Raw genomic sequence first — 13,413 nt, forward strand, 5'->3', positions numbered from 1 at the left:
TATATATATATAAAAAAAAGCTCTGGTGCATTCTACTTTTGACCTAAGGACAAAACAAAGACTGAACTATTTGGCCACAATTCCCAATGGAAGAAACCAGGCACTGAGCTGCACTGATGTTTGTCCTTTATGCTTCTCATCTTCTCAAAGGAACTCTAGATCTCATTCATAGTGTTCATTGGGTCCTTGGTTACCTGTCTGACCAAGGCCCTTTGTCTCGGATTACTCAGTTAGGCTGAGCAGCTAGATCTAGGGAAGACTGTTGGTTGTTCCAAACTATTCCATTTAAGAATGATTGAGGTTACTGTGGTGTTGGGCACTTCCAATGCTGCAGAAATGTTCTTGTACACTTCCCCAGATCTGTGTCTTCACACAACCTTGTCTCGCAGGTCTCCAGACAATTATTACAGTGCATGAAAATGCAATGTTCTGTTATCCGAAGTCTTCTTCTTCTTATTCTTCCCACCAAATTTCTGCGTCTAATTCAGCTTTAACCGTTTAACGTAGAAACTTCGTTCAAACTTTGTAACGTAGGTCTTGAAAAGGACACATGGGGAATGTATTTTTCACTTTTGTAAACTTTATACTTTTTGAGATATTAATAAAAAAACAAGCTTATTTTTCCCCATAGACTTGGGCTGATGACATCACAATGGGCTAATTAACTTGATTTGCTGTATCAACTTCCAGCTGCTCAACTAGGACCCATCAAAGGGCCAGTTAAACTGATTGCACCTGTATCAACTGCTTTTTGCTCAACTAGGCCAACTTTCTCTGTCTCTCCATTCTAAAAGGGTATAATGCACATTCCATCCAACTTTCTATCCATTCATCCTCTTCAAACCATTCACTCATCCACCCATTAAACTATCCACCAACATCCATTAAACAATCTGCCTATCAACATCCATTCAACTTTCTGTCTACCAACATCCATTGCACTATCTAAATTCAACTTTTAAACTATATACTCTGTCTCAGGCTTTAAGCATACAATCTGGCTCTCTTAAGACTACAGATTCTGTTCCTATTTCCTCTGCCCACAACTGTTTCAAAATAAATGTCCTCACTACAATAATTCACTATTAAATAATTTAACTATTTAAACTACTCAACTATTTAACTGTTCAGACATTTCAACTGTCAGTTGTTATCAACTATGACTCCTGCCAACTGTTTCGAAATAAAAGTTTGTTTTGCATTTGATGTTAATATACATTCTGTTTATATTTTCATGCACTGATAATTTCCTCGAAATTACATTTTCTAGTTATATAAAGAGATTCGTGCCTTTCCTAATAATGTCCAGTAAACTCATTAGGCACAGGTGGAATCCAATCAAGTTGTAGAAGCATCTCAAGGACCATTGATAGAAATAGGATGCACCAAAGCTCAATGGCAAGTGTCATAACAAAAGGTGTGAATATGTATGTAAATGAAATATATTTCAGTCTTTTATTTTTTTAAACATTAACAAAACACTCCAAACACTAGATTTTTTGTGAGGTGTTGGAGTATTGTGTGTAGATTGATGAGGAAAAATAAATAATTGAATCCATTTTAAGATGAGTCTGAAACATAACAAAAATGTAGAAAAAGTGAAGCACTGTGAATACTTTCTGTATGCGCTGTAGTTTGCCTAGTCCAAGGCCTTAATGTTAACACAAGGTCATCCTATAAATTGATCAAATATATAGCCCTCATATTTCTCAATTTCATTTTTGCCCTTTTTAGATATATAGGACATTGAATAGAAATATCCTCACCTGAAGGTTTGCATTGTTTATTCCTAGTGATTTTGTGTTAAAATGCATGTCATGGACTGGCCACACCTTTTTGACGGGTCCATTGTCATTGCTCTGCACTGGCAATTTTGAGTTAAGCCAGGTGAAAGTGCTAATGAGTTTGATGAATCGGGCATTTGGATTGGGTAGCCTACCATTGGACTGGTGGATTTGGTGGAGTATGCACCTAAACGCTGTTTGATGGCCGAGAGTTGAAGTCTGAGGGCTCAGCTTGTTTGTGTATTTGCTGAGTTGACATACTAAAAGTAAATAGCATCATCCCTTTTCTGGAATACTGTCAAGCTTGTTTGACCAAAGGTATTGTGAATTCTTGGTAAGTTCAGCAAGCAAACACATACAGCATTTTATTGTCACTCCAAATTGCGAGATCCTGTGATTTTTTTTTTTTCTCCCCCCCTTTCAGACCATTATGGATTTGACACATGAGGGAAATATCCTTGAGGCAATGGAGTCAACTTGCAATGACTTGTTTGAACCATGTGAACCGTGTCACAAGGCTTTACCAGAACTCTCGGGCATCTCCTCCATTGCCTCTATGCAGGTACTGGGCTTTGTTCATCACCAGGCCATGATTCCAAGTAGATGGTTTAGTGGCAAACCTAGGTCAGGTAACCCAGAGGAACTTGTAAACCTAATAATAGAATAGCCTGGGGGGTATTCCAAGTATGTGGTTTAGTGACAAACCTGGGTTAGTTAACTCAAAGTAAGTAATACTTGGAATACCCCCCTGGTTGCTTCATTCTCCAAACTAAACTTCTTTTAGAAGGATTACACGTCCTCTGGGTTAACTTACCCAGGTCTGTCACTTAACCACCTACTTGGAATACACCCCAGGTCAAGTCTGAAATACTGTAGATGGTCCACTTTTGTCAGCCGGAATAGATGATGAAATGATGGCCTTCAATGAAAAAGACATTTTTAGAAAAACTGTCTTTTTTTAAAGTGTGCTGTGTTCAAGTTATACATTTTGTTGCCGCAGAGTGAAGTGATTGATGGTCCAGAGCAGCAGCAGCTGCGAGTGTATTTGAGGGTGAGACCGTTCTCTAAAGAGGAGCTGAACAGTGCTGAGGACCAGGTGGGTACAGAAGTGCATTCTCCCGTGATCCTGGATCATGGAGGTACCCTCGGCCGGCCACCTCGTCACCAGTGTCTGTGGCTTATCTCTCTCTCAGGGCTGTATTGTGCTGGAGGATTCAGAGACGGCTGTGCTTCATGCGCCCAAAGGCTCTGCCTCTATGAAAAACAGTGAAAAAGGCATCGGCCAATCAATGTATAAGTTCAGCTTCACACAGGTACTCCTCCTTTCTAGTATGAGATTAGAGAGACTTTGACTGTGTTCTTCATAGCATATTTTTTGCTGTTTGCTTTAGATCTTTGCTCCGGGGGTGGGCCAAGCGGAGGTCTTTGATGGTACTGTTAGGACTCAGGTGCAGGACTTTCTACAAGGGAAAAATTCATTGCTATTCAGTTATGGAGTAACCAATGCAGGCAAGACCCACACTATCCAGGGTAAGATAAAAAAAAAAAAAAAAAAAAACACACATTTCTAATTATTGTTTGATTTGTTTAAATGTCTTGTGGTCTATAGGGACTATTGTTAGTATAATAGTCTAAAATGTAAATGACCTGTGATGTGATCTGTGATATCGCAGGCTCAGCCAAGGACCCTGGTATTTTGCCTAGGGCATTGGATATTGTATTCCAGCACATCAGTGGTCGTCAGTATGTTGTCATGGATCTGAAGCCCTATCTCGGAAGCGATGTTCAGAGGCTTGACTCAGTCCAGCTGAAGATCGAGAAGCTCAACAAAGCTGCTCTCTTCAGCCTTCTTCGAGAGGTTTATTTCTGTCACACAGCACTTATTTCTGTCACAACACACTTAAATGTACACATTGATGCATTAAAGTTAGTGTGTAATTGACATTATGCATGTAGACGTTACGCATTTTAGATCATTTTAGACATCTGCAGCTTAATAAGTGAAATATACCGGTAGTACTTGAATGTAATGTGTCTGTCTTCAGTCTGATGCTGAGCCCCAGAAAACTGGCAGGTCTAGAAGCAGCTCTTCATCATCTGTCTCTAGTTTGTCTTTTTCCGGCATCTCGTATGACCAGACAGGTAATGGTGGCCTCCAGAATTCCTCTGTTTTCCAGCCTATATGCGTTTAAACACTTGTCTTATTTGTTTTATTCTCCTTTTTGATTTATTTCTCATTTGCTTTCAAGAATCATCTGCAGAGGATATGCATGTCCAGTTCTGTGTGTGGGTGGCTTTCTATGAGATCTATAATGAGCAGGTCTATGACCTTCTGCAGTTAAACAACTCCTCAAAGACCAAGAAGCGCCCTTCTCTACGTGTGTGTGATGACAGCAATGGCAATTCTTATGTCCGAGGTGTCTGCTAGCCTCACACATTACATTTTGTTTTATTGAATGATTTTCTGTAATTGTACTGCAGGTTGTTTCATTTTGGTGTGTGTGTGTGTGTGTGTGTGTGTGTGCGCGCATGTTTGCAGATCTAAGATGGGTGAATATCCATAATGCTGATGAGGCGTGCAGGGTTCTACGCGTTGGGAATAAGAACCGTAGTGCTGCTTCTACGAAGATGAACCAGTCTTCCAGCAGAAGGCACAAAACCACACGCATCTCTGATACTGAGTCTTCTGTTGTACAGCTATTCTGCTCACACTATACTGTACCATGGCACGATTGATTGCTTGAATTCCCACTGAGTCTTGCTTCCTGTTCTGCTTTTCTCTCCCAGCCACAGCATTTTCACCATCAAACTCCTGCGGATTGATGGAAATGATGTCCAAGGAATATCTGAGTGAGTAGTGTGCGCCTGCGGGTGAGGTAGAGGTAGGTGTGGGAACAGGGTTCCTTTAACTGACCTGTTCTCATCTCTGTCCCCGGCGTTCCATCAGGCTCTCTCTGTGTGACCTCGCCGGCTCTGAAAGATGCAACAAAACCAAGACATTTGGGGAGCGTCTGAAGGAGGCAGGAAACATCAACACCTCTCTGCTCATCCTCGGGAAATGCATCGCAGCACTGAGAAGCAATGGGTATTGACAAGTGAACATCACTCTTCAAAAATGTTCCAGCTTGATTTTCAGATTTTCTTTTGAGGTCTTGTGGTGGTAGTTCTCAAATGTAACAGATAATTTGTTCTAAGATAACTTGTATCTCTGTGATTTGCAGCGTGTACAAGATGCACATGCTAAGATCAGTGGGCCCATTGATTGATTAGTCCATCCATTTGTGTTCTGCCTGTGTGTGGATGTTTTCAGGGTAAAGAGCGGCTACGTCCCGTTCCGGGAGAGCAAGCTGACGCGACTCTTTCAGGGTGTGTTCTGTGGGAGGGGCAGGGCCTCCATGATTGTCAACATCAACCAGTGCGCTTCCACCTACGATGAGACCCTCAATGTCATGAAGTTCTCTGCTGTTGCTCAGCAGGTGGTACTATAATGCTTTTAATTCCCATTAAACAGTTTTAAGATTGATATTGATAACTGACATTTTCCCATGAATTTCCCTGTTGCCACTGTAATGCAGGTGGTCCAAGTGATTCAACCTCGTTCTCTTGAATCTCTGGCTCCCCGTTTGGTTGGACGGGATGGCAAACCACTAGTGAAAAATGGGGTGATTGACCAGCAGGCTGTGGACAACTACCTGTCTGAAGAAGAGCTGCTGGATGGGGATGATGACGCAGATATGTCCATTCTGCCTCAGGAGGTAGGCCCTTGCATGGACATACAGACATACCTTTTGTTTCAGGAGTTTATGTGGGTGTGGTGGAGCAAAGTCATTGAATCGATGGGACAAAGTTAAGTTTAGGCAAAGAAGTCTAGGTTAATGTGCCTTCTCTCATTTCGCGTTCTCGCCCTTTTTATGCTACTTTTTCATTTGTCTGATCCGTCTCTTGTCTACCCGCCTGGTTCTGAAGGAGTTGCTTGGCATTATTGAGAGTCTACGAACCAAGCTGCTTGCTGAACGGAGGAAGAACCTTGTGCAAGAGATTCAGATCCGCAAAGAGATGGGAGATGCTATGCTACAACAGCTCATGGACAGTGAGGAGCAACATAGGTGTGTGTGTGCGCGCATATGCTAACATGAAAGCTTCAGCAGGCATTGCATTTGTTTTTTGCCCTTACTTATAACTAATAACTTTAAAGTGTTTCAGTTGATCATTAGTCAGGTTGACGATGTACTTGACTTGTGTCTGTGTCTTTCCGATCTGTTGTTAGTCAGCAGATGGCGAAGTTGAAGGAGAGTTATGAGGAGAAGCTGGAGAACACGTTCAATTTGTACAAGGATGCCCTCAAAGAACATGCCTACCAGTGTGCTGTGGAGAGAGTAGAGGAGGACTACATCCCCATAGAGGAGTACAACACTGCACAGGACCGTGAGAAGGTAACACAAATAAGCAAAAGGCAGTGTGCAACGGAAGTATAAGCATAAACTATTTGTGTAACTAAACTGGCTCTGGACTGATTACACTCAGGAGCTCAAGACCAGGCTGAGTGAGGTGGAGGAGAAACTGCGTCGTTCTGAAACCAGTTCTAGAGTGGGTTGTATGTTCTCCCCCCTCCAGGAGAGTTCCACCCAAACCATGCATGAAGGGAGCCCTGTGTCAGATGCGGGTGTGTGTATTTGACGACCTGTAGTGAAATCAACTGCCCCCCCCCCTCCATAAGGCTCATTTTGTACAGAATCTGTGCATAATCACTCACTGGCCTTCTGTTTTAGATGCTGAGAGATGTAAACTTATGTACAAGGAGAAATGTGCAGTGGAGAAACTGTGCTGTGAAAAACAAGAGGTGGGAAAATAGAGTTAAAATGAGAACTGCATTCATACCAGTGTTCTGAGAAAGTTGATGTCTGCTTTTTACTTTTGTCATTTCTGCTTTTACCTTTTTCTACTTTTTCTTTTTTTCTTCCTCCTCATCCTCCTCCAGCTAATTGTGACCCTAGAGAGTAGGATCTGTGAGCTGAATGACACACTGCAAGAGGCTGGAGAGAGCTACATGGAAAAGCTTGCTCTGGTTCAAACTTTACAGAACAAACTGGCATATCAGGTAACACTATGTTTATCCTAGGTTAATGAGACTTCAGTATTGTAAATTAGTTTTTTTAACTTTTTAATCGCTTCTGTTTCTCCAGGAGAGGGAGACCGAGCGCCTGCAGTGTGATGTCACAGAGAAGGCAGCAGATTTGACCTCCCTGCGGGAAGAGTTGGCCAAGCTCTCGCAGGCCCCCGTGGAGCCGTCCAGGCCGCGCCGAGGCCTCCTGGCAAACTTTAAAGAGTCGGTGACATCGCCGCGCAGTGCAACTCTGTGCCGCACCCTCAAACGCTCCGTCAGGTCTACTGCATCACTGAAGAAGAAGCCTGTTTGAGCCACTGGTTCACTGCTGTTTTAACTATTTTAAATGGACTATAAATGCTTATATACATGTTTTAATAAATTGTTGATCTTAACCTTTACATTGGATTTGTATTTCATTTTTTTCTTTTTTTTAAATACAGTTCAATCTTTGTGATTTTTGACATTTTTTTAAGACATGAGTTTTTAACTAGTCCTGTATCATATCCCTGCAACCAAGTGTCTAAAACAGCCAACAAAGGTATTTTCCTTTGAAAAAGGGGAAGACATTTTAATACAATTAAATATGTATACATAAGCAGAAAGGGTTCTTAAATATGGAATTATGTAAAACTGACAGGGCTTTATTTCTCACTATGCCTGTTAGTCTAGCTAGGCTATTTTGGCTGTCCAAAGACTATCTGTGATCTCTACTGTTTTTGTTACTGGATACAAACATGGTAACAAGCAAAACTTCAGATCTAAAAAAAGAATTGGCACCACTGCCAGTGCAACAATTGTACTATTGTCCCAGTGCTGAGTTGAGAATGGCTCTGAACAAACTCCTGTCTCTGCTGCCCTCTCATGGCTGCTGTTGGTACTGGCCCTCTGTGGCTGTGGTGAAGTCCTCCAGGACACTCTGTAGGTATTCAAACGTGGGTCTCTCCTCTGCCTTTGGTCGCCAGCAGATCATCATGACCTCATAGAGCTCGGCAGGGCAGTTCTCTGGGCAGGGCATCCTGTAACCACGCTGCACCTGGGTCATCACCTCGCTGTTACTCATACCTAGAAAGAGGGAGGAAAAAAGACTATTATGTCAATGAAACTGCCAGTGTCATCAAAATGAGAAGTCTTGACACCATCGTTTATGAACAAGACAGTCAAATGGCTTTGTTGTGTTTTCATTGACAGTTTATGCTCTCAGTGTTTTCCCATGTAAAAAAAGGCCAGAACTCGGTGACACTACCTGAAAATGCTCAAGACAGCACTATACAGTACTTGTACAGCCATTTGAAAACTACAGTAAAGTTACAAATTACTGTAGTTAGGTGAGTAAGTGAGTACAAGACATTGAATATGTACGTTTCACAGTTTTACTGTATATGCTCTTTGCAATTCTACAGCATTGTCACAGAATTTGATAACTAGTTCACCAATTTTGTATGTAATGACTCAAGCAATGAAATGAAGACTATTAGTTTTATTGGGAACGACTATTCAGCATCCATTAGTATAGTTAATTTTGACTGACATGACAAAGCAACTGATACATGTTCAAAAGCATTTACAATTTGTTCAGAGGAAGGAGAAATTGCTACTATGATGTGCACAAATGACTAAATGTTGTGGAGGTTGAACTAATAGTTATGAGAATTTTCATTCTGATCTGAGAAAAGCACCAAAGTGACTGAGAAAAACTGTAACATGGGACAATGGCATGCAATTCTAATTTGCTCACAACTGAGCTTTTTAAAAATAGTTCCAGTTCCATGGTTTAGGCAGTAGATGGCAGACATTGCTCTGATAATGGCTCTGTTTAGAGTTCATTCTTGGGGCAATGGACCAGTATCCTCTTCATCAATCCAACTGTCCGACAACATAAACCTTACAAAGAGCAGCGACCTTGATAGTGGTTCCAAAGATGTAGGTCTCTCTCACCTGGGTAGGGCATTCTCCCGTAGGTGACTATCTCATACAGCAGAACGCCAAAGGACCACATGTCTGATTTGATGGTGAAAGAGCCATAGTTGATTGCCTCAGGAGCTGTCCACTTGATAGGAAACTTGGCCCCTTCAAGATGAAACCATAACATGATGGACAGAATCAGTACAATAAAATGCAGCTATTTGTGGAACAGACAAAAATAGCCGTTTGAAGTTCAATGACCATTTGTTTCCATAAATCATTAACTTCTTAATTTACGTATTCCATACAGACAGTTTATCATATACGTTATGGAATGCAGATTGTACAGACATGGTGTTAGTCATTATTTAGGCTCAAGATAGGTTTCACATCTTTTTGACTGTTTTCAAAACTACTTGGAGTCTATGAATGACCCATCAAGAGAGCTGCTGGTAACTGAATACCCTACCCTCTTTGGCCATGTACATGTCATCATCGATGACACGCGCCAAGCCAAAATCTGCAATCTTACAGAGCAGACTCTCAGACACCAGGACGTTAGCTGCACGCAGGTCTCGGTGAATGTAGCTCTTCCGCTCTATATAGGCCATGCCCTCCGCAATCTGTCATGCACAGAGCCACACACACAGTTACGACCACTTCATGCATGACAGCTCTTCACATTTCCACTTCCTCTACCTTAGTTGCAATAAGGGAACTTGCATATACCAACACTCCCTGCCCCCCCCCTCCCACACACACACACACACACACACACACACACACACACACACACACACACACACACAAACACAGCTTAACTAAGACCAAACACTTATTTTACATACTTTGACAGGTTAATAAAAGCCTGCCAGGTTCTGACAGATTAACAAAGGTTTATAGTGTCTATTCACTATAATAAAAGTCCCAGGTGGTGAATAAATAACCTAACAATGTTATAGTGTTCCTGTGGCTACTTACCTGTGCAGAGAAATCGATGAGTTTGGGCAGAAGCACCTTCTTCCCTCCAGGGCTCTTGAGGAAATCTAATAAACTCCCTGAGAATAAAGTACACTTTAGAAGGCATCAGAAAAAACTTAGCTTATCAGGCCAAGGCTGAATATATCAGGGGCTGTGCACAGTGTGTACAGTATGTTGTATTGACATACAGATGCAAGGATGTTTTGGTGCAAGGTACAAGGAAGTGCAGACTTGGATGTATCTGGATGTGCCCTCTTTTTGCTATATCGACCATCATGACCTCAGTATGGTCTATGGTGGTACTCCATGATTAGAAATTCAGCAGATTGCATGCATGTGAAATCAGAGCTTATGTTTTTCATCTGTTAAAATTGATGGCAGACTGTCAACCACTACAGACAACAATTACACAGTGTGCGTGGGTACCATTGGCCATATACTCGGTGATGATGAAAATGGGCGGGGTCTTGGTCACCACAGCGTAGAGGCGGACCAGCCTGTCATGCTGCAGGCCCTTCATTAGATCGGCCTCCTGCATGAAGGCCTCGACAGACATGGTGCCTTCCTTCAGAGTCTTCACCGCCACCTTCGTGGTTCTGTTATACATTGCTGAGAGGGAAGAGAATAACAAACATTGCAGCTGAAATGTGATGCACATATCTGTTAGTATGGTTTACTTTCTATTATGAATTATAACTTCAAATCCTAGTTACCAACATTAACCCTAGATAGAGGACAAAGGAGAATATAAAGTGTAGTGAGTATAAAGTGTGTAATTGAAACATTAGTTTCTGTAATGTGGTTCACTGTGTTGTGGCCTTGCCAGTTCTGTGGGAGGAAAGGGAAGTGTGGTCTGCTTCACTGACTATTCTCAGTTCTGTGACTCAATGGTACCAAACCAAAAACAGCCAAGCACCCACCCATACCCCTACGGACACCTCCCACTGCCCAGCATACACACGCACAGAGAGAGAGAGAGAGAGAGAGAGAGAGAGAGAGAGAGAGAGAGAGAGAGAGAGAGAGAGAGAGAGAGAGGAGACCCGATGGAGAAAAGCTGTTTGTAAACATCTATAAACAAAGTTGACTCTGCTCAGTTTCTCTCTCTTATTCTCTCATTCACTCAACCACTTTCACACACACATCACACACACAATAACTCACCCATCCACACCTCCCCAAACTGCCCAGCACCCAGTTTCTTCACCATCTGCAGGGTGTCTTTGGAGATCTCCCAAGCATCTTTGTCCCAGGGCGTCTGAACCTTGGGCTTCACACACGGCTGTCCCAGCCTACGGCAAAGTCCATTTGCTTCTCCTGCGTGTGAAAAAGCTTGCATAGCACACCAGGCACAAGAAAGAGAGACTATTTGTGAGAAAGACCAAGACTCACCTTTATAGTGCTGGATCAGCTTGGTCAGGTCTGGGAACGTATTCCGAGGAGAGATGTAGAAGCCTCCACTGTCAAGGTTACGGATCTTGTAATGTTTGATTATGTCAGAGCCGTCATCTCCTATGTCTCTTAGGGACAAGGAGAACGTTCCTGTCATGGATTAAAAACTAGCATTAGCGTTTGTGTTACTTATTGACATTTCATTGGTCTTGTGAGAGTGGCTAAGCAATGACATGGTGTGTAAATGTAGCGGTGTGTCAGACCTGCTGTTGTCTCGCTCTCTCGGATGAGGAAGGCTCCTGGCTTGTTGGCTGGAGCGAGCAGCTGCCTTTCGGCATCTCTTCTGGCCATGTCTTTGAAAAACCATCTGTAACACCATCAAGAACATTTTAAAATCACAGAGCTCACACTGGATATATATATATATATATATATATATATATATATATATATATATATATATATATATATATATATATATATATATGCTCCAGGGCAGGCAAATCAATGGATGTCTAATGCAACATGAATGAATATTGTATGACACCGAGGGTTGAGGCTGTGAGGGTTTTCTCCCATTGTCAACCCTCTGGGTAAGACAGGGCAAGGAGAGACAGAGAGAGAGAGCAGAAAACTCACTCTTTGATTTCCAAGCTCTCGGCAGCAGCTACATAATTGGATGGGATGAGCCCCTCCTTCCCAGTGGTCAGTGACTTGGCCGTCCACCATTCTCCCGCCCTTAAACACAGACAGCACCACACACTCATACACATTAGGGAGTGTGTCTGTGTGGGTATTTCAATGGGCTACTGTGTGTGTGTGTGTGTGTGTCTTACCAATGCGCCTCTACTTACTCAGCCAGTATTTTCATTCTTTCCCCTTTCTTAAACGGCAGGTCCCCTTTATTTCTGCTCTCATATGGGTACAGCGCTGTCACAATCTTATCACTTGTTTGCTCTATGTAAATGAATACAAGGAAACACACACACCTTTGTTTATGACATGAGCATCTGATGTGTACTAATACATTGCGTGCATACACATGCTCTCAGGCGAGACATTACCAGTTTTGTTTTGTAGCACCTGTCCAGGTAAAAGTCCTTGTTTCTATGGAGATAGAAAACAGGGAAGGGAGGTTGAGATCATCATTCTAGTCCCACAAGCTTACCGGAATATTGTTTTAAATATTTGCTAGAGTGTGTCTGAGTTTGCGTGCATGTATGTTCATGTATATATGTATGTGTGTGTGTGTGTGTGTGTGTGTGTGTGTGTGTGTGGTGTGATTGTGTGTGTGTGTGTGTGGTTTGCGTGTGTGTGGTTTGCGTGTGTGTGTGCGTGTGTGTGGGGGTGCGGGTGGGTGTGGGTGCGGGTGTGTGTGGGTGTGTGGTTTGTGTGTGGGTGTGTGTACGTGTGTGTGTGTGTGTGTGGGGGGGGGTTGTAAAGCATTACCTGGTTGTGGGCTGTGGGGGATAAGCTGTATCTGTCCCTATCTGGCTGCAGTGGATGAGACTTTGGAATGAGGGGTACTGAGCCAGCACACCCCATCCTTTAACCAGGAAAGTGTGGAGGAAGAACATGGGAGATGTTTTGGAGCAAAGTGCAGGAACAGAAACAAAAAGAAAACATGAGACAAGGAGAGAATTTGTCATTAGAAATGAGGGAAGAAGAGAGCAAGGGATGTCACTGTCATAACTGATTTCATAACTCATTTGTAATCTATTACAAAGCACATTCTTTCAAAGAAACACTTAACTAACCCTCTAGGCTCATTACCGGCAACAGAATTTTTAACATGTTTATAGCAACCATAAAACAAGTCCATATTTGTCTGACAATTTCATATTCAACCTCAAATATCCAGAGGAAAACAGAAAATCACACATACCCATAAGGTAGGTTCTCCCAGTCTTTTCACAACGGTATCCTTTCCACGATTGTAACGCTGTATAATTTTGACTTATTTTCCTGCCATATCGTGTACAGCCCATGGGCTTCAGATGCTGTTTCATCCAGAGTGCACAAAGAGAGGTTTGAGAGACAAACTTCCTGCTACTGTACGCTGTGTGTTTATAATCTATTTGCATAATAACATAATAACGCTCCAGTGCCCTGGATCCCCGGGGAAGAGTTCTGCACCTCTGCCTTGCGCAGCTGGGGCTACGAACCACTGATAGCATCAGAAATAGGGGAAATTACATTTCTTGTCATGGAAAATAAAGAAATGGTTGTTCTCTATGTGGTCTTCGTCAC

The 13,413-nt window shown here is 42.5% G+C and overlaps 2 protein-coding genes across 2 annotated transcripts; one reads left to right on the top strand and one right to left on the bottom strand.

Moving 5' to 3' along the window:
• Positions 1 to 1,944: 1,944 nt before the first annotated feature.
• On the top strand, positions 1,945 to 7,289 carry zgc:56231 (uncharacterized protein LOC406257 homolog). Its single transcript, XM_042066964.1, has 19 exons — positions 1,945 to 2,118; positions 2,209 to 2,346; positions 2,785 to 2,880; positions 2,978 to 3,097; positions 3,176 to 3,314; positions 3,458 to 3,642; positions 3,830 to 3,926; positions 4,034 to 4,201; positions 4,324 to 4,435; positions 4,572 to 4,634; positions 4,732 to 4,869; positions 5,095 to 5,260; positions 5,360 to 5,539; positions 5,751 to 5,890; positions 6,052 to 6,217; positions 6,309 to 6,447; positions 6,554 to 6,624; positions 6,763 to 6,882; positions 6,968 to 7,289. The coding sequence occupies exons 2-19, from the start codon at positions 2,215 to 2,217 to the stop codon at positions 7,199 to 7,201; spliced, it is 2,466 nt and encodes an 821-aa protein (XP_041922898.1). The 5' UTR covers positions 1,945 to 2,118; positions 2,209 to 2,214; the 3' UTR covers positions 7,202 to 7,289.
• A 155-nt stretch (positions 7,290 to 7,444) lies between these two features.
• Positions 7,445 to 13,205, bottom strand: LOC121687847 (tyrosine-protein kinase Lyn-like). The gene is made up of 13 exons (XM_042066965.1): positions 13,049 to 13,205; positions 12,613 to 12,709; positions 12,228 to 12,270; positions 12,018 to 12,120; positions 11,803 to 11,901; positions 11,427 to 11,530; positions 11,164 to 11,313; positions 10,936 to 11,088; positions 10,201 to 10,383; positions 9,775 to 9,851; positions 9,263 to 9,416; positions 8,827 to 8,958; positions 7,445 to 7,953 (listed from the first exon to the last, which is right to left on the bottom strand). The coding sequence occupies exons 2-13, from the start codon at positions 12,706 to 12,708 to the stop codon at positions 7,751 to 7,753; spliced, it is 1,497 nt and encodes a 498-aa protein (XP_041922899.1). The 5' UTR covers position 12,709; positions 13,049 to 13,205; the 3' UTR covers positions 7,445 to 7,750.
• Positions 13,206 to 13,413: the final 208 nt, after the last annotated feature.

This window comes from Alosa sapidissima, chromosome 17 (genome assembly GCF_018492685.1).
Source record: "Alosa sapidissima isolate fAloSap1 chromosome 17, fAloSap1.pri, whole genome shotgun sequence".
Classification (NCBI taxonomy): Eukaryota; Metazoa; Chordata; class Actinopteri; order Clupeiformes; family Clupeidae; genus Alosa; species Alosa sapidissima.

What these genes read in the sequence shown, in the direction of transcription:
- zgc:56231 (XM_042066964.1), top strand. Translation starts at nt 2,215, where the DNA reads ATGGATTTGACACATGAGGGAAATATCCTTGAGGCAATGGAGTCAACT. An exon ending in GCAGCACTGAGAAGCAATGG is followed by an intron (nt 4,870 to 5,094) that starts GTATTGACAAGT and finishes GGATGTTTTCAG; the next exon opens with GGTAAAGAGCGGCTACGTCC. An exon ending in GACAGTGAGGAGCAACATAG is followed by an intron (nt 5,891 to 6,051) that starts GTGTGTGTGTGC and finishes ATCTGTTGTTAG; the next exon opens with TCAGCAGATGGCGAAGTTGA.
- LOC121687847 (XM_042066965.1), bottom strand. Translation starts at nt 12,708, where the DNA reads ATGGGGTGTGCTGGCTCAGTACCCCTCATTCCAAAGTCTCATCCACTG. An exon ending in GAGAGCTTGGAAATCAAAGA is followed by an intron (nt 11,531 to 11,802) that starts GTGAGTTTTCTG and finishes ATGGTGTTACAG; the next exon opens with ATGGTTTTTCAAAGACATGG. An exon ending in CACCGAGTATATGGCCAATG is followed by an intron (nt 9,852 to 10,200) that starts GTACCCACGCAC and finishes CTTTATTCTCAG; the next exon opens with GGAGTTTATTAGATTTCCTC.